The sequence below is a fragment of the Colletotrichum acutatum genome (genome assembly GCF_030867785.1).
Source record: "Colletotrichum acutatum strain CBS 112980 chromosome Unknown BDZ83scaffold_43, whole genome shotgun sequence".
NCBI classification, from domain to species: Eukaryota; Fungi; Ascomycota; class Sordariomycetes; order Glomerellales; family Glomerellaceae; genus Colletotrichum; species Colletotrichum acutatum.
This window is the reverse complement of record NW_026849037.1, coordinates 24602-40893: the sequence shown is the minus strand read 5'-3', so window position 1 is coordinate 40893 and position 16292 is coordinate 24602. Positions and strand designations below refer to the sequence as shown.

General features: G+C 53.2%; 4 protein-coding genes across 4 annotated transcripts; 1 reads left to right on the top strand and 3 right to left on the bottom strand.

Moving 5' to 3' along the window:
- Positions 1-1796: 1796 nt before the first annotated feature.
- Positions 1797-3373, top strand: BDZ83DRAFT_576937 (copper fist DNA binding domain-containing protein; the record flags this gene model as incomplete). Its single annotated transcript, XM_060504966.1, has 3 exons — positions 1797-1872; positions 2072-2230; positions 2316-3373. The coding sequence occupies 3 exons, from the start codon at positions 1797-1799 to the stop codon at positions 3371-3373; spliced, it is 1293 nt and encodes a 430-aa protein (XP_060365291.1).
- Positions 3374-7121: 3748 nt separating this feature from the next.
- Positions 7122-10147, bottom strand: BDZ83DRAFT_576866 (uncharacterized protein; the record flags this gene model as incomplete). Its single annotated transcript, XM_060504961.1, has 5 exons — positions 7122-7819; positions 7905-8473; positions 8531-8965; positions 9030-9898; positions 9953-10147. The coding sequence occupies 5 exons, from the start codon at positions 10145-10147 to the stop codon at positions 7122-7124; spliced, it is 2766 nt and encodes a 921-aa protein (XP_060365290.1).
- A 1621-nt stretch (positions 10148-11768) lies between these two features.
- Positions 11769-14614, bottom strand: BDZ83DRAFT_576978 (Rad4 transglutaminase-like domain-containing protein; the record flags this gene model as incomplete). Its single annotated transcript, XM_060504971.1, has 2 exons — positions 11769-13775; positions 13832-14614. 2 exons carry the CDS (start codon positions 14612-14614, stop codon positions 11769-11771), a joined length of 2790 nt encoding a protein of 929 aa, XP_060365289.1.
- Positions 14615-15082: 468 nt separating this feature from the next.
- BDZ83DRAFT_620150 (dopa 4,5-dioxygenase) lies at positions 15083-16292 on the bottom strand. Its single transcript, XM_060508178.1, has 3 exons — positions 15770-16292; positions 15594-15676; positions 15083-15533 (listed from the first exon to the last, which is right to left on the bottom strand). The coding sequence occupies exons 1-3, from the start codon at positions 15949-15951 to the stop codon at positions 15256-15258; spliced, it is 543 nt and encodes a 180-aa protein (XP_060365288.1). The 5' UTR covers positions 15952-16292; the 3' UTR covers positions 15083-15255.

Genomic DNA, 16292 nt, shown 5'->3' with positions numbered 1-16292 from the left:
AAGGCCCGCATCACTGTCCAACCGCCGTCATCTCCAAGGGCCAAGAAAGCATCGCTTGATCCAGCTCCTCCCCTTGAGGTGGCAGTGTCTCCGTTTTCTTGCAGCTTTCTGCACCCTGTTCCTACTCCTAGGGCCTACAGATACAAAGGCAGTTTCGACCTTTTCCCCTTGCCTCGGGAATCTTGCTGGAATCCCATTGCAAAGGTACACACCTTCTTTCGGCCACAGTCTCTCCGACCGTGCCTTGCCTGACACATACTGCAGCCAAGCTAGCCCAGCTGTGAGAAGGGCCACAGGCTACCTACGGTCCACGGATAACTGTCATCGAAGACGTACAGACTTTGACGCCGTTCCGCTGCAGACCTGCCACCGTGCCAGCAAAGAAAAGAAGGGAACCTCGAACCCCCACCCTGCTGCGCTGCTACCAACCCCTCCGATCTTCACACCCTCCAGGGCCTCAACGCCTAGGTACGACTGGTCGGCTGGTTTACCCCCCGCGTCTCCGAATCAGAGTCTCGATTTCATCCCGCCTCCCTGCAACCCCCAAAACCCGGACACTGCTACACTGGGCGAGAGAGGAGCTGGCAAGGCGCCAACACCGGCAATCGCTGTGCTGCGCTGCACGGTCTTCGTCGAGGACCACGGTCCGCTACACACCGACCACATCCTGTTCGTCGCACATGCTCAGCCCTTGCACCCCAGATACAGGGCCCTCACTGGCGACGACACGCTCAGCTACCCCTACCATACTGCTCTACGAAACTGGCAGCTCGTCTACTACGGATGCTCTCTCACGACTCACAGCTCTCTACCGTCTCTGCCGTCCTTTGTTGAATCTTTCTTGGGCCCGGGTTATCCTCGATTACTTCTGTCACCGACTGCTGAAAATAGAACATAGCAGTATCAGTACGGATATTCTACCTCGCATGCGCCAACTTGGTTGAGGCTTGAACAACTCGAGCAAGCCCAGACACAACATTGGAAAGGTGACAAAAATTCTCCACTCAACACCCACCACTCGACTAGACTTACCCACTTGTTCCGGACGTTGACATCGGTCAATTGGTCCAAAGTACCCCCCTACCTCGAAGCTTGGCCGACCCTACCCTCGCCCGTCGTCCTCATCTCTTTTTTTCTTCTGATTTTTATGAAAATCTTTTAGCAGCTATCCGTATACCCCACGGATATGTCCTATTCATAGACCTCCACACTTTGTCGTGCTTGGCGGTCGCTGTCACTCTGACTCCAGTCTCTCCCCTCTTCTTCACAAGAAAAGACGAGACAAGAGGTTCCGTCACCCTCCCAGAAGACGGACAACACAAACAAACCCTTGGCCAAGTTCCCACCACCAGTCCACCACACCTACCACCACCACCGCAGTCCCAGTACCAGCCGCCCCGTACAGCCGTACGTAAAGTACGGACAGACAGACACCCCAAAACCTCCAGCTTCCGCTACCGGCCGGCCCAGCTCTTAGCCATCGCACCCACGGCATCCAACCCAACCAGGGGCACTGGACTAACACGCCCCCCCCCCCCCCAGCCCACGCCAAACATTCTGTAACGAGACCGAAGAGCTCCCGCTCCACGCTCCAGGGCAAGAAAATCCCACTTTCCAGGCCGACCCGACCTACCATATCCTCGTGCTCGACTCGACCGTTTCTTTGCACGCCTGCCGACCGCCGATTGTCTTCGATCTCCCTCCTTTCCAAACTCTCGTGGCGGGGGAACTTAGAATCGCTTTTTTCCTCCCAACCATTCCTCTCCCATTCTGCTGCTTGTTTTGCCTCGCCCGACATGATTATCGACGGGGAGAAGTACGCCTGTGAGGCCTGCGTTCGGGGTCACCGTGTTAGCAATTGCCAACACTCTGGTAAGTTCATGGGCCTTTCTTTGCAATTCTCTTTTCATTGCAATTGCACCCATGCAATGCAGTTCAGTTAGCTTTACCACAACATACCCCAAGCTACCTCTACTCTACCGCTTTCACTTGGGGGTTTCCTTCTCCAACTACGCCATTGAGCATCGAGTTCCTCGCAAACATGTGCAGCTAACCGCCTGTCTTGCTGCAGATCGTCCCCTTCAACATATTAACAAGAAGGGTCGCCCCGTCTCCCAATGTCAACACTGTCGGTCGATGCGCAAGTCACGCTCTGCCCACATCAAGTGCGATTGTGGTGAGAAGACAAGCAAATGCGCTCACCTGCAGCCTTTGGCCGACGGCCATAGAGGTGAGTCTGCCCAAGGCTTTTGACAAGTCATCTGCCTCCATGATGTGAACATTTCCCCTCTAACACTCATGTTCCTCACGCGCAGAGACTTGTTGCTGCAACCATGGTGGTCGCTGCACTTGTAGCCACAAGAAAGAACCAGCCCTCGACACTGTCCCCGAATCCGACTCCGACAAGGAAGCCATCGCTCCTCGGCCGAAGCCGCCCGTCCGCAGGCGGCGTGCGAACACGGTCCATTCTGATGGCATGTTAACCTTTGACGAGCACGGCCATCACAAACCAGCACACAAGCTCAACAAGGCTTCTCAGAAGTGCGGACCTTATCAACTCAACCGTGTCAATTCCTTGCACAGCACCAGCAGCTTGGGCAGCCACTCTCCGGAGCGCATCAGTGACAACCCTCTCAAGGATCCCGTATCCGGCCGCGTCGCACCTCTTCCACAGAGACTAGTCAAGTCTGAAGCTGCTTCTCCACTCATGAGAGGTTCATCTGGTTTCCAGCAACTCAACAACCAGCTTCCGCCCCTTGATCTTTCTGGTATTGAGTACCCGACATATGTACCCAACGCCTCTTTCGACCTGTTTGGCGGATCGGGAATGTCGTCGGATCACGATGCGCCGATCTTTAGTGCCGGGCTGAGCGCTGCGTCCGTGGATTGGAGCCATATCGATCTCACTGACAGGACGGACAACTTTGCTCCCTCAAGTTACAGCCAGGCTGGCGCTCAGAGCTTCAATGGCATTTTCGATTTTGGTACGGGCTCCGAGCCAGCTCCCACCCTCGCCGCGACGACTTCGACGTCTGGGGAGGTCTCTGAAGTAGAGGACAACTTCATCGCTGGCGACAGTGACTACGACGGCTTCGGCACTGGAAGCAACAGCTTTATTCACCCAGCGAGTTTCCTTGCTGCTGGAGCAGACCTGAGCACGATTGACTACGACAGCTTCGCCAAATCATCGAACAACAAGTTCATGGCAGCACCTTCTTCATTTGATGACGGCGGCCCGATTGCTGGCGGCTCTCTCACTTTTGACGACGACCCAGCGTTCTGGGGTCAGCAATTCAACGACGGCATCGCCACATACCAAGAGTCGCCAGATGGCCTGCCGCAGTTTCAGCCGGAACCCTGGACGATGCCGTAGGCGTTTTGATATGATGACAATTTCGACGCTTGCACGCCAATGATATCCAGTCCAACGACTTTTAGACGGCAAGCACAGGCGCAAGGAATGCGAGCATAGGCGGGACGAGATTTTGTGGTGGACGACTGGATAGATGCCCGCTACGATATCCATACCTGGAGTTGGCGTAGATCTCTTGTTTTTTCTTCTTCAATTTGTTTACACTTTATCCGGACAGCATTAGAGGCTATTTCTTTCATATTTTTTTTTTGACGTTAGGCTTGACCATGGGACTGAAAAAGAAAAAAGACGGGGCGGGCGGCTCAAAAAAGAGTGACAGCATCTCATTATCATTACCATCATCAATTGGACTCGGCGCAAAGGCAACTGGGTAGCATCTAGGTGAGGCTATTGGGGATGGTTTGGTTACAGACGACAACGATTTATGTATGTAGGCCTTGGAAACCGGGTTTCAGTGTGCAATTGGCTCACCCTCACGACATATCGTTTTCCCTCATTGCACATGAACAAGCTGTATATAGAAAGACTTAAGCGGTTTCAGTTTCTTGTTGTTGAGGTGCGGGGCAATGAAAATGGTATCCATGTCAAGGCGATCGCGGAGGTGCATTCACGTAGTATTGTTTGCGTAGAGTGATAGATCTGGGCTTTGCTGCGCATTCGCAGAAGCTTTTATGTTCCGTGACTCTTGCTTTCCCTTGATACGGGCTGCAAGAGGTTCTCGTCCAGTAACGAAAGGCTAGCAGATGTCGGCGTAATAGGAATGGCTCAGAGGTGAAGGGGGCTTGATACATCGCCAGTTGAATAAGGGAAGAGGTCGCTGATCGAGATTTGCATGCCCGTAATAGTGGGTATAAGGGTTGAACTGGCCGTTGGCAATCCGAATTCGACAATCTCTTGGGGAATGAACTACTCACAAGTTACCATGCGCTCACCGAGATGACGCCTTGCTATTGTTTTTCATTTTACTTTCGACAAGCATTTGGCAACTTCATCGTTAACTGTCAAGGCAAGTCAATAGGTCAAACGGTGCACGAACCGAAAACTGAATGTGCCACCGATGTGGATGACGAATGCGAATGAGATGAGAGAGGGGCACAAGCCAAGGCCCAAACGACCTAATAAAATCAAAGCTAGTACGGGTATACGTAGCTTTCGATATTCGATGACAGGGCCCACATCAATCAGATAAAAGGGCCTTGCAATACCGATTGAGTTATGCGGCCTTGGGGGAGGGGAGGGGAGGGGGGTTTATTGTGTAGACGAAGGCTTGTACTCCGCAGTTGCTCTGTGCTGCGGCATCTATTCTACATCTATTATTCTACATCTATTACAGTCACCAGTAAGGTACGGAGAGTACCGTGCTTGGTGCCTTGCCTTCGTGCGCTGTGGCCAGGTTGCCTACCAGCCATTTGCTCATTGCAACTACTTCCTTACCTTAGATACACCAACTGATATGACCTCACTAGGTAGGTAAGTACTTGAGTGTCAAATTCGAAGCAAAACGCAGAACTCCAGCCGAACAGACGGCCGGCAGTAGGAGCGGGCAGCAGGAACTCAGGGAGAAGCAGACAGCTGCAGCCTGCAGGTGCCTTTCACGAACTACCTACCTTACCTTACACACCTGTATCCGTACCATTAGGGCTTCAGGGCTCTGTCGGGGGACCCTCCTTTCCTGTTCCTGCATATCATCCATCTAGGCTGGCACCGCCTCACCATCGGCGCTTTCCACCATGGGCCATAGCGACCCTGGGTCTGCGACTCTGCGCGAGCCCGCTGCCCCAGTGGTGTTTTCCAACCGAATGATTGGTACGGTGGAAGGTGGTCACCGAATGTGACTCTGTCCGGAAATCGTCCAGGTCCTGTCCAATCTCCATCCAGGGAAGTTCCCCCCTTGTGCTCCACGGCACTGAGAGTGCCAAGTGGCCAGTGCCCACCGTCGTGTAATAATTCTCCTCATCTGCCCTCCCTCCTCTTTCTTCTCTTGAGTCTCCCACCCCTTGGGAGACTCACTCGAGGGGTATCCACCGTAACTGACGTTGCGGGAATCGAGAGGGACTGGGCAAGTTGCAACGGTGATTGATGAACCCACCCGAGCTCCGTGAGAACCGTGTGGATTGTGACCTGATCATCCAATCAGGTCCATCAGACCTCCGGCGTCCAAGCTCCGAAGCGCATGTTGGCAGATACAGTGCCGAACTGACTGAATAGTTGTGAGGAGCTGCGGACTCTATGCGTAGGTATACACACTTGGTAGGAGCGCAGGCTGACAACCAGTACGGAGTACGGATACAGAGCAAGCGAGTAGGTAGTAGGTATTAGAATGCTCGCCGAAACGGTTATCTGGGCCGGCAACGGTGGCTGGGTTGGTGGAGGCGCCGCTGCCGAGCCAGAGTGTGGACTTGTGTGCGACCATGTGAGTGTGTCATCACCTGCTGTCAACACCGGCGCGGCTCTCGGCGCCTTTAGACGAGGGAATGGGGGCACAAGGGGGGTCTTCGCAGGGGCCTTCCAAATCCCCCGTGGGCGGTGGCAGTCGATGATCTCCGGTGCTCGGGAGTTGGGACTGCAACCAATCGACGCAGATAGCCCCGAGATAGATGCTGTACCATGTATGTGAAGCGTGTATTCAATTGCCTTGAGTCGCGGCTAACGTGCCAGAGGCTGAGAATAAGTCATGAGCGGCAAACTCGGCAGTGAGAGAGGTCCGGGAAGTGTGGTACAGGAACAGGACACTTGCTTTCCAGAGTTCGCGGCACTGCCCATCACTGCTTCTCCCAGAAAGTCGGAACCCAGTTTCGATACGTTGTCAGTCAATTAACTCTGACGGCATACATCACATGGTTCTTCCTGCATGGGGCCAGCAGGCGCGCGGTGCGCCAGCTAGCAGGTTTTCCCATGTGCCACTTCGAGGTCGAGGCTACCTACGCGTGCTACGGATAGTTTAACAGCGATTTGGGGAAGGTAGGGGGTTCTTTAGCAGCTTACCTTACTCTCGGGTCAAATTCTTCACCGCCTTCTACCTCAAGCCAACGACCAAGTTTTGCAGGACAACCCCCTCCCCCACTCGCGCGTCGGTGACAACAAGGGGCGAACTAGGAAAATGACATGGAGACTCCCAAATCATAATGGCATCTGGTGCGTACAATTGTGGTATCATTACATTGAGCCATCGGCTAGAATATGCATCAAGGCGAGAGAAGGCTTTGGCATATGAGGATATGGCTTACAAACAGAACTAATTGTACATTACACTTCATATTAATACAAGCCAATGCTGAAGCACCCAAAAAGGTGCCGCAAGCATCTGTATCTTTCACTGGTGGGTGGTAACCTTGTAGGTAAACCACCTGGTTGATCCATATTGACCACCTTCCTCCATAGAGGCACTCGCCCACTGTCGCTGTCGACATCTTCAATAGTACCAGTAGTGCTTTTTGCCAGTCACTTCTGAGTGTCCCAGAGAGTCCGTATTCTCAGGGTTGCGGGCATATGCCTGTCTGTCACTACGCCGATCGGTAACTTGATACTCCAGCTGCAGTAGTTGTTGTTGTTCCAGCAGCAGCGCGTGCCCCTGCACCTGCAATTCTTCCTCTCCTTGTTGTGGATGATGCAGTACCTGCTGTGGTTCCGGGGCACCCCCCATCTCCTGCAGCTGCTGACAATCGGTCATTTGCTGCGCGAGATGTTGTTGTTCATGCCGCTGCCGTTGCTGCTGCTGCTGTTCGATCCACGCAAGATGAGAAGGCTCCTAGGCTGCTTGTTGAGTTGCGCGGACAACGTTGAGGTAACCGATAAGCAGTAAAGGCCGAGGGTCGAAGCCCATGTCTTCGTAGCTGGGTGCAGTGCGGTAGGTCGGTGCCTCTTCTGTCTTTTCCACAGCCGCCGATGAAAGAGTTGCCAAATCGGCCAGATGCTGCAGCCCTTGGCTCGCAGCAGCCTCCATGGCAGACGGACCTGGAGCTGCGGCAGTATTCGTGGAGAGGCGAAGGTGATCAGCAATCCTGTCCCGAACCAGTCCATCAAAGACGGAAGCTGGAAGCGAGGAATCTCGGAATTCACCGAGAAGCCTTGTGGCCTCTTCCTTTGTCTTGTCCAACTTTGCCAGCTCGACTAATGTGAGCACCGCAAGAACTGTAAAATGATGGTGCAAGGGTGTGATGAGCTGCGAATGGCCGATCAGGAGGTTGATTAACTCTTGACTGGGCCACAAGACATCGGTCGACTTGGCGGATGGGTTGAGAAGATACGCCAATAAGCGGCAGTGCCAATAGACAAGATGAACAACAGGATAAATGTTGGGCTCGATGTGGGCAGGCAGATCCTCACGAAAGTCTTCTACCCACGCATCCATGAAAGAGCCCACCATGCGGTCCGCAAAGGTTGTGTTGAGTGGCTCTTGGAAGTTGGTAATCATGGATGACGCACGGCTGAGAAACTTGGATGCACCTGCTATATGGTCAGTACCCCGCAACACTATGACATGTTTGCATGGGAATATTTGCTCAAGAAAAAAGAGAAAATGAACACTTACGGATCAGCAGGTATGGCACTTCGCCAATGACCGCCTTGAGGCCAGGTGCCAGTACCACGCTTTCATCTCGGATCAAGGAAGGCACCGCAGCACCCACAGCATTCCATCGGTCGAGCAAGACCAACGACCACCAAATTCTGACACGAAGGTGGCTTTCGTTATCTGGGCCTGCTTCGGCCTCTGAAAGATCTGCCTTGGCCTGATATAGCTTCAGGGTGTTGGCGCTCGCTACCGCCCTGCCCAACAGGGATTCCTTGGGTGCGCCGATAGAGCCCAGTGGTCGAATGTCAGCCTCAATAATCATGAGGAGAAGTGTCTGGAGGAAAACGAGGTTTGCAACAGCAGTCCGAGAGGTAGAATCGCTAGCCTCCCATTCTACTAATAGCGTGTGGGCGAGGCGGACGTCTCCAGGAGTACCTGACTGGAACGAAGGGAATGAGTGAATAGTTCCCGAGAGAGCCTCTACAAAAGCTTCCCGAAGAAGGCCGGGGCACTGAGCCAAATACTCTTGTATCAACACCCTGCTGCTCGGCAGGAATGGAAAGTAAGGATGAATCATGGTCAGGTAGCTGCAATTTGTGCATTAGTCTCAGCTTTCAAAAAGTAAAGGGACATTAATCACATACCCATTGAAAACCTCTTCATCCACATCTCGCGCCTGATCAATATCAGGCATGTCAGCCACAGGGCCATCCATTGATGCAATAGGGGGCCGTGGCTGCATGTCATTCTTAATGGGCAAAGCCAAAGGCTGGGGTGCTAAGCCATTGGTGGCGAAAGGGGACGGTTGATAACGATCAGATGGTGTTGCTATAGGCTGAAGAGGGCGAGGCTCGGTACCCCAGGCGACCTGTCTCTGTGGTGCTGGAGTAGAGATGTCGGTGCTGGAGATGCTGGAGAATGGTCGTTTCCGGCTGTTGTCCTCACCAGGGCCTGACATGGAGTTAAGCATTGCTGCCGCAGAGGTCCAGTTTACCATTGACTCGGGTGGCAATGACTCACTTTGGATCTCCAACTTGCCCTCAATGCTGTTGATCCTGTCGGCAAGTTCTTTTATGTATCTGAGGCATTGTGTCAGTCTCTGGATCTTGTAGATACAGGAAGCGAGCGCCATTCCCAACCTACCCCTTGCTTGGACCGCGCTTCTGAGGAACACGGCTAAACATGCAGCGGATGCCAGACCGCTTGCAGTTGGAGCATGGGCTGTCTCCAGCATCTGACTGGGCATCGCATTTGACCTTCTTTCTCCGGCACTCGTCACATGCGCGAGACACCTTTGACCGTTTTCTAGGCGGAGTGCTGTCACCCAGGGCATATGGTTGAGCAAGATGATGGTGGTCCATGGGCATGGACATGGGCATGTGTTGCTGTAGTGACTCTGGCAATGCTTCCTCGGATACGTAAGAACGAGACGCAGGCGGGAGGGGAGGGGGCTGATGAGGGTGCTGATGTGGATGCTGGTGAGGAGGATGCTGGTGCTGGTGCTGTTGAGCCTGTGTCTGAGCCTGCGCCTGTGTTTGCGTCTGCGTCTGTGTTTGTGTCTGGGCTGAGGTCGGGGCCTGTGCCTGTGCCTGTTGCTGTTGAGATTGAGGTTGCTCCGAATGGGAATTGGAATGAGGATTGGGCATGATGCTACGAAGACTTGGGTCCTCGACGTTCATGCCTGGATCTGTGACGTGCATCAGGGGCTCTGCCGCAAGATCCTGGCCAAGCTGAGCAGCTAACTGCAACTCCTCCACACTGGCAGAGTGTGACGAGGGCTGCTGTGGCGTGGGCGGCGGCTGTTGCTGTTCTTGGGGATCATCGTCCCGTGTAGCCGGGTGATAATAAGGGCCGCTGTCTTGAGCTTCGGCCGATGGCGAAGGATAGCTATGCATTCGATCGGCTTCTTGGAGCCGCTCCTCTGGCAAAGGAGACGGATAACTCGGGATGCGCTCCTCGTCCATTCTCTCGCTCTCCAGTCTCTCGCTCTCCAGTCTCTCGTGTTCCAGTCTCTCGTGTTCCAGTCTCTCGTGCTCCAGCCTCTCGTGCTCCGGTCGCTCATCCACCCTTGCGTCGTGGAGCGTCTCTTCTTGTATGCGGTCGTCGTTCATGCCGTCTACCTGGATATCATCCTCTTGCAGTCGGTCCTCCTGCAAGCCGACTTCATGCATTCTGCTGTCATCTTCCAGTTTGCTCTCTTGGAGATCTTCCACCTTTAATCTCTCTTCCTCGGTCGTCTCGCCTTCCTGCGTCGAAGTCATGGCGACAGATGTTTAGGGCGGTCTGTGTGAAGCCGACTACTATCGATTTCGTTTCGCGACACTGCTGCGCAAGACACAGCAGGACCAATTATTCAGGGTTTTCGGGTGGGTAATTGAGCATCAGCTGGGAAATATGGCGAAAGGTTGACGAGTGGACTGCGTCAAAATGAAGCCAGGACTCGTTACGCAACAGGAAGCGGGAGGTGGACGTAGGAAGTCGAGGGCTCTTCGCGACGAGAAGAAGGCGCGTCAATGGAAATGTGTAGTGCGAGTTCGTGCATGCACAGGAGCGCGTCGCGATTGCGTTGCACGACCAAGCGGTGAGTCCTCGAGCTCGAGGCGGGCTTCAATTCACTGTCTTAAAAAACTATGTGTTTAGTATCTGTACTCTCTAGGAATGTGCAAAGTTTTTCCTCTCGTCTTCCTCGTTACCACGCGATAATTGGAAATGGTAGCTTGCGTTCTCAAACTTTTCCCATCCATTCGCGCGACAAGCTCCAGGTAGGGGCGAGTCGCGGAAGTCAGCTGTGATGAGAGCAGTTCTGTAGCCATCGTCAATCGCAATAGTGCGACAGCGATGGCATCTGCGAGGGTTTTGATTCATCGCAGCAGTGCCGCCGCAACAGCAGCAGGTCACCCGAGTAGTAAAACGCGTGGGGGTTGAGGGAAAATAATGAATCGGGCTGACTGACCTCTGCTCTCTCTTCAAAAGATAGTCCGACGCGGGCTGTCGTGATGGATCTGCTAAGCAGGCGATCTGGTGGACGGAATAGGAAGAACCAGGCAGCCGATGGAGGTTGGAAAGGCGTTGATTGATCCGGGTTGCGCTGGAGTTTTGACCTTGGGGATTCTCAGTCAGCACAGGGCGGGCTTTCCTGGTTCGTCAGGGTTTGTTCGGAACTGGGGACGTGGACACTCCCGTCTACGTCTCACGTGGGCCCGACGCGCTTGACTGGAAGAATTTTTTTCTGCGGATGCCGGGAAAACCACTGGGGACGGCAGTGGAAGTGTGGGAAGGTACTGAACGTAATATTGGTAACTACTTAGGTACGTACGAAGTACAGAAGGTGGTAAGGTTCCTACCGCGTACCTTGTGTGCCAGGCACTCACCATCGTTGAAAATACATAGCTGTTTTTAAGCGTCTGTGCGTACTACGTAATCGAGGAGCTTGGGCCACCTCGGTGGCTCAACCTCCTGTACAAGAGTCCCTCCACATCTCCACGATTTCACACACAAACTAATTCCTTACCTTACGGGTATGAGTAGTACTTAGCTAAGGTAGGCTGTCAACCTGCGAAGAAGGATACCTCATCGAGTGCGAGTTAACTTTTGTTACTTTTGTACCTACTTTTAAGTTGAGTAATAGCTTACCAAGTATTGTACGATGATCCGACCCTGTTCCCCTTACTTCGGCCAGTCAAGAAATTTAACAAGGCAACGCCTCAGAAAAAAAGGGGCATCTTCGTTCTGATCTCAATTCGCCCTCGATGTGATACCCAGGTGGGCATCTTGACCCCCACTTCCAAGTTATTCTAGGCGCAGCAGAAAAGGGATTCATGTCTCAATAGTCAAATTCGGCTTTCTGTAGGGTATCAAGATCTGTCGGGCCATCCATCAATCCTATTCCTGACCCAACAGGAATCCTCCGCCGTCTTCATCTTCCTCCATATCGTATTCCTCAGTCACATCGCTCAACACATCTTCGACCTCGTTGTCCTCTTCTGCCTCAAGACTTTTCTTCCTTTGAGTCTTAGGCCTTGCCTCGACTCCAGCAGTTCTCTCAACTGCATCAATGTTATCAAATTCCTCATCAGTATCAACTAGGAAACCGCCCTCATCAGCCTCCACCCCATCACCTGCGGCGCCCTCACCAATGTCCACGTTGTGGGCAGCAGAATGACTACCTCTCTCTAGATCAGAGCCATTTGTGCTCTCCCTTACATCGGCCCTGCTTGTGAGTCCCGCACTGGTCGATGTCTGCGCAACATCGTCAACCATGACGCTGTCTTCAATGAGGAAACCTCCGCCCTCCTCTGTACCGTAGCCGTCCGACCCCTTATCTATGTCGGTCCGGACGGATTCGGTCAGCTTCCTTTCTTCCTCGGCCCGCTCTGCAGGCTCGACGCCTGCCCACACGCGCTCAAAGATCCGCAGCGCCACAAGGAACCGCCTCCAAGTCCGGACGGCGACCAAGGATCGCTTGCTTTGCTCTTCTTGTGCGTCTACATCCTCGAACCCAGTCATCACCGCACGCACAGCCTCCTCGTACTCCTTCGCAACCACGACGCCGTTGAATACCGCAGTCCCGTGTTTGCCCTTGAATTGAAACCCTGACAGAGCTGGCGCGTAGTCGACCCCCAGAATGTAGGCGGCTCTGGCAGCTGTATCAAACTCGTCATGGATATGGACCCCTCCCTCGGGTATCATGCTTTCCACGTATATGTCGATGTTACCAAATTTGTTCTTTGGAACTCGCCCATTGACGACCGGTGACGCGCGGTAAACATCCGTCTGATCCTGTGTGAAGACCGGCGTTCCTGCGGCATTACGTTCATCTCCACCGTAACCGTCGTCGGCGTACTCGCCCGGTTTCGCGTTGGACCTTCGCGACAGAAACTTGATTGGAACCTCCATTGGCTTGACTTCGCGCCCCATGCGATACCATTTGTCCCTGCTCCGGGCAATTCGAACATCCTTACGTCGATATACTTTTTCCAAGGGGGCCCTGCTACCTGCAGCTACCGTTCCTGCCGGTTGCGCGTCTGGTGTAAAGACTTCGTTGCGCCTCAGATGCCTCTCCAACGCAAATACCGGATGGTCTTTGAAGTCTGCCACATTTCGCGGCATCGGTTCGCGTGCTTCAATCGCATTCAGCTCGGTGTTTTCGATTTGGTCAAGATCGGTCAGCCGACGCCGGCTGAACGGCTTCAATGCTTTCCGCCACCAACCCTCGCCACGTTCCATCACTGTCTCAATGCGCAGACGACGTGTCTTGGCCGTGTATGCCTTGGCATATCGCCTAGTGACGTCCCGAACTGTGCCATCAATGTCGAAAGCAATGACATATGTCAGAGAGTTCTCCTTGTCGGTCGCCGGGGGCTCCAGCTGCCTGGGTTTCCACATGGAATTTGTTACCAGAGAGTCTACGGGCTGCCACTTCTGGTGGCCCATGTCTAGCACTTCCACCCAGTACACCGGAAAGCTCGACTCGCGAATCTTCATGGGAGCCTCAACCTGTCGCCGCAGAGTCGGCGAAGTCGATGCTGTTGGCAGCTTATAGGCTGCGGCATTCGGGTGACCCAATCGACGAAGCGGTGAAGTCAAGATGGAGGCAGAAGACGAAGGTTCCTCGGCAGCCGACTTGTATTGTAACAACTGTGACCTTATTTTCTCCTCCTTGGTAGGCTTATTCGAGTGCTTTACATCTCTGGGTCTTGGCAGAGAGGGACCGGCTGAACCAAAAGAGAGCGGCTGTAATGAACAGACCAATCGTGCGCGAACTCCTACAGCCCTCAGCAAAGCACAGTACAACTGCGCGCCGGTGTCCCGAGACCCTGACAGCTTTCTTGCAGCGTCTTTGAAGTCCGAACGGTGTAAGCATGAATCCATGTTGCTAGGTGGTTCGTACTAAGGCAAGAGGATTAGCATGTTGCTTCGCGTGCGATATCCTGGAATAGACTCACGTCTTTCAGATGGTCAGGGTCTTCAGCCCACAGTGGCCGACGCAGGCCCCGTTCAGTTATTTGGAATTTGGATCTGAAAATGGCTCCAGCCTGTTCAAGGCCGTTCTTTAGAGATTCCGTTTGTCCAAACTGGGGAAGACTAGGGCTTGGTGTCAAGTAGCCAATAGTTTTTTTCGAAAGCAGAGGACGCAATGTCTTGTGAACCTGTTCATCATCACACCAACGATTTCTGAGGGCACAGTGTAGCAGGAGACACAGCAGATGAGTCTGGTGTATCGTGATGCGCCGCTGCTTCTCTTCCTTTGTCACTGGCTTTCGCTTGTTGATACCTTTGCTTGTGACGGTCGTGGCATTGGCGTGCTTTGATAGATTGAGAGTTAGTTTTTGGGGTTCTTCCTGGGAGTCTTGAAAGTGGTGTGTGGCTCCATAGGCAACATTGTCGAGATTGGTAGCCTCCTTATTTTCGACTTCTTCTTCGATGTCATCATCAAGATCATCCTCTTCATCGTCGGAATCTCGGTACATGGTCTGGACGGTCGCCGGAGGTAAAATCACGTCTTCAAACTCAATGTCTGCGTCTTCGTCGTCCTCCGCAGACCCTTCCTGTTCTGTGGCCTGTGACTTCACGGCCTCTGCTTTTCCCTCCCCTGGTCGCTTTAGTCTTTTAGCTGAGGGCTCTGAGAATGCTGAAGAGCCGGCGTCCGCAGCAGCTTCAATCAGCATTTCTTGATAGACATCCAGTACGTCGGACTTTGCGGCCCTGGTTCGTTTCCGGCCCGCCATTGTGGCCCTGGTTGGAGTGGATGTTGATATCAGGTTGGGAAACCCTTATGCAGTGGACGCAGGGGCAGGCGGGGCAAGAGGACGCAACGTAGGTGAGGTAGGTGGTTGATATTAGGTTGTCTGCTACAGAATGGCTGTAGTGAATAATCTAGGTGTGCTTTGATATATTCTGGCCTATCTTACCTTTACCTTCCACAAATAGATAAAGGTAGGGTGTCTGTGGGTACCTCCCGTGCGTACCTCGCGGCAGGGCAAGTACTTGGGTTGAGGGCTCTGTAAGTGAAGCAAGGGAAGGTACCTTATCGGTGGGTATACGGTAGGTAGTGTGTATACCTCAAGACAAGGCAGGCAGAATGAATCGAACACTTCGTCGCTGACAAACCATGGGGCATGACGTCATTGCAGCAGTGGCAGCGTACCGCAGGCAGCAGGCAGCAAGGTGAAGTCAAAACGCCGGGTAACTCAAAGCCACGTGACTTTAGACCGTTGCCTATCAACCATGCTAATTTCTCGACAACTGTGCCATCTTGAAGTTACTGGGTCACTTCATAGTTCACGAGGTGATACATAAGACAAGGTAAGTATTACGAAATGACACGGTGATTAAGTGATCACTACTATACGCTATCCTTTCTGCGAGGCTAGTTTTTACTGCGGTAGAAAATAGTGGTGTCCAGCGGCAACCTTTCGCCCATCCACGTAGCTCTTTGTGTGTGATTACGGAGTTCCGTGGCATTATGGTCAACGCCTTCCTCGACTGTGTTGGGATGAACAAGAACGGAAAGAGGGCCTCGATATATGGTCAACCATGGTATGAATGCACCAAACTGTGCTGGCGTGAAGATGTTGACTTCAAACATAGCCACGGGGTGGGGGCCAATTGGCTGTTCCCAGAATCGGTAGATTCTTAGCTCTGGGACTGGAGAAGCAAACATCAGCCATTCCTTTCTCTCAAGCCGGATCAATTGCAGACACTTACATTCCCTCCGAATGCGTTCCCAGAGGTCTCTGGCATGCTTTACTTGTTCTGGGTTGCCTTGAAAATGGTAGATGTGGACGTCACTGCAATGCGTACCGTAGGTTAGCACCACAAGCGAGAAGTAAGGTTACCCCAAGGTACCTAAGGTAGTACGTTGCAAATGTCGGGTCGCTTACAAGCCACCTTGTCTCCCAGTGTCTAGGGGAGCTGGAAACTCCTCATACGTCTTGCTCAACCCCTCTCGTGGTGGGTTTCTGAAGCTCTTGCCATCCTCGTTGAGCTCAGCTGGCAGCGGGGGGGCACTTTCGTACCCCTCGCGAGGGGAGATGTAGGTATAGAGCGGAGTATTGGCTGCCATGGCCACTCTGTATGCTTTGATTAAGGTATGCAGCGTCTTACCAGCTGCGGGTGTCTAGTTTTGAAGATACAAGGAATACCGAAATTCAGTGGCCTGGGCCTTCGTGCAATCGACATGAGACTGGCATACTCCTTCAACTTATATACACACATGTCAGGCAATTAACGCACCCTCGGAATTGTCAGACGTCCAAGTCATTGTTGCGCTGTTTCGCGGACGCCACTGGTGTTGGTCAGCACGCGATGGGATCCACTCACTTTCTAAGCAACCGCGCGCGCAGAAGACACTAAGGTGTGGACAGGCCCCATTTGGCTTGGTCGCTCTTTGCTCCGACCTACTCC

Bases quoted from the DNA above. Each gene is read 5' to 3' on its own strand.
- BDZ83DRAFT_620150 (XM_060508178.1), bottom strand. From the start codon at position 15,951: ATGGCAGCCAATACTCCGCTCTATACCTACATCTCCCCTCGCGAGGGG. The intron at 15,677-15,769 runs GTAAGCGACCCG...TACGCATTGCAG, and splicing joins ACTGGGAGACAAGGTGGCTT to TGACGTCCACATCTACCATT. The intron at 15,534-15,593 runs GTAAGTGTCTGC...TTGCTTCTCCAG, and splicing joins GGAACGCATTCGGAGGGAAT to TCCCAGAGCTAAGAATCTAC.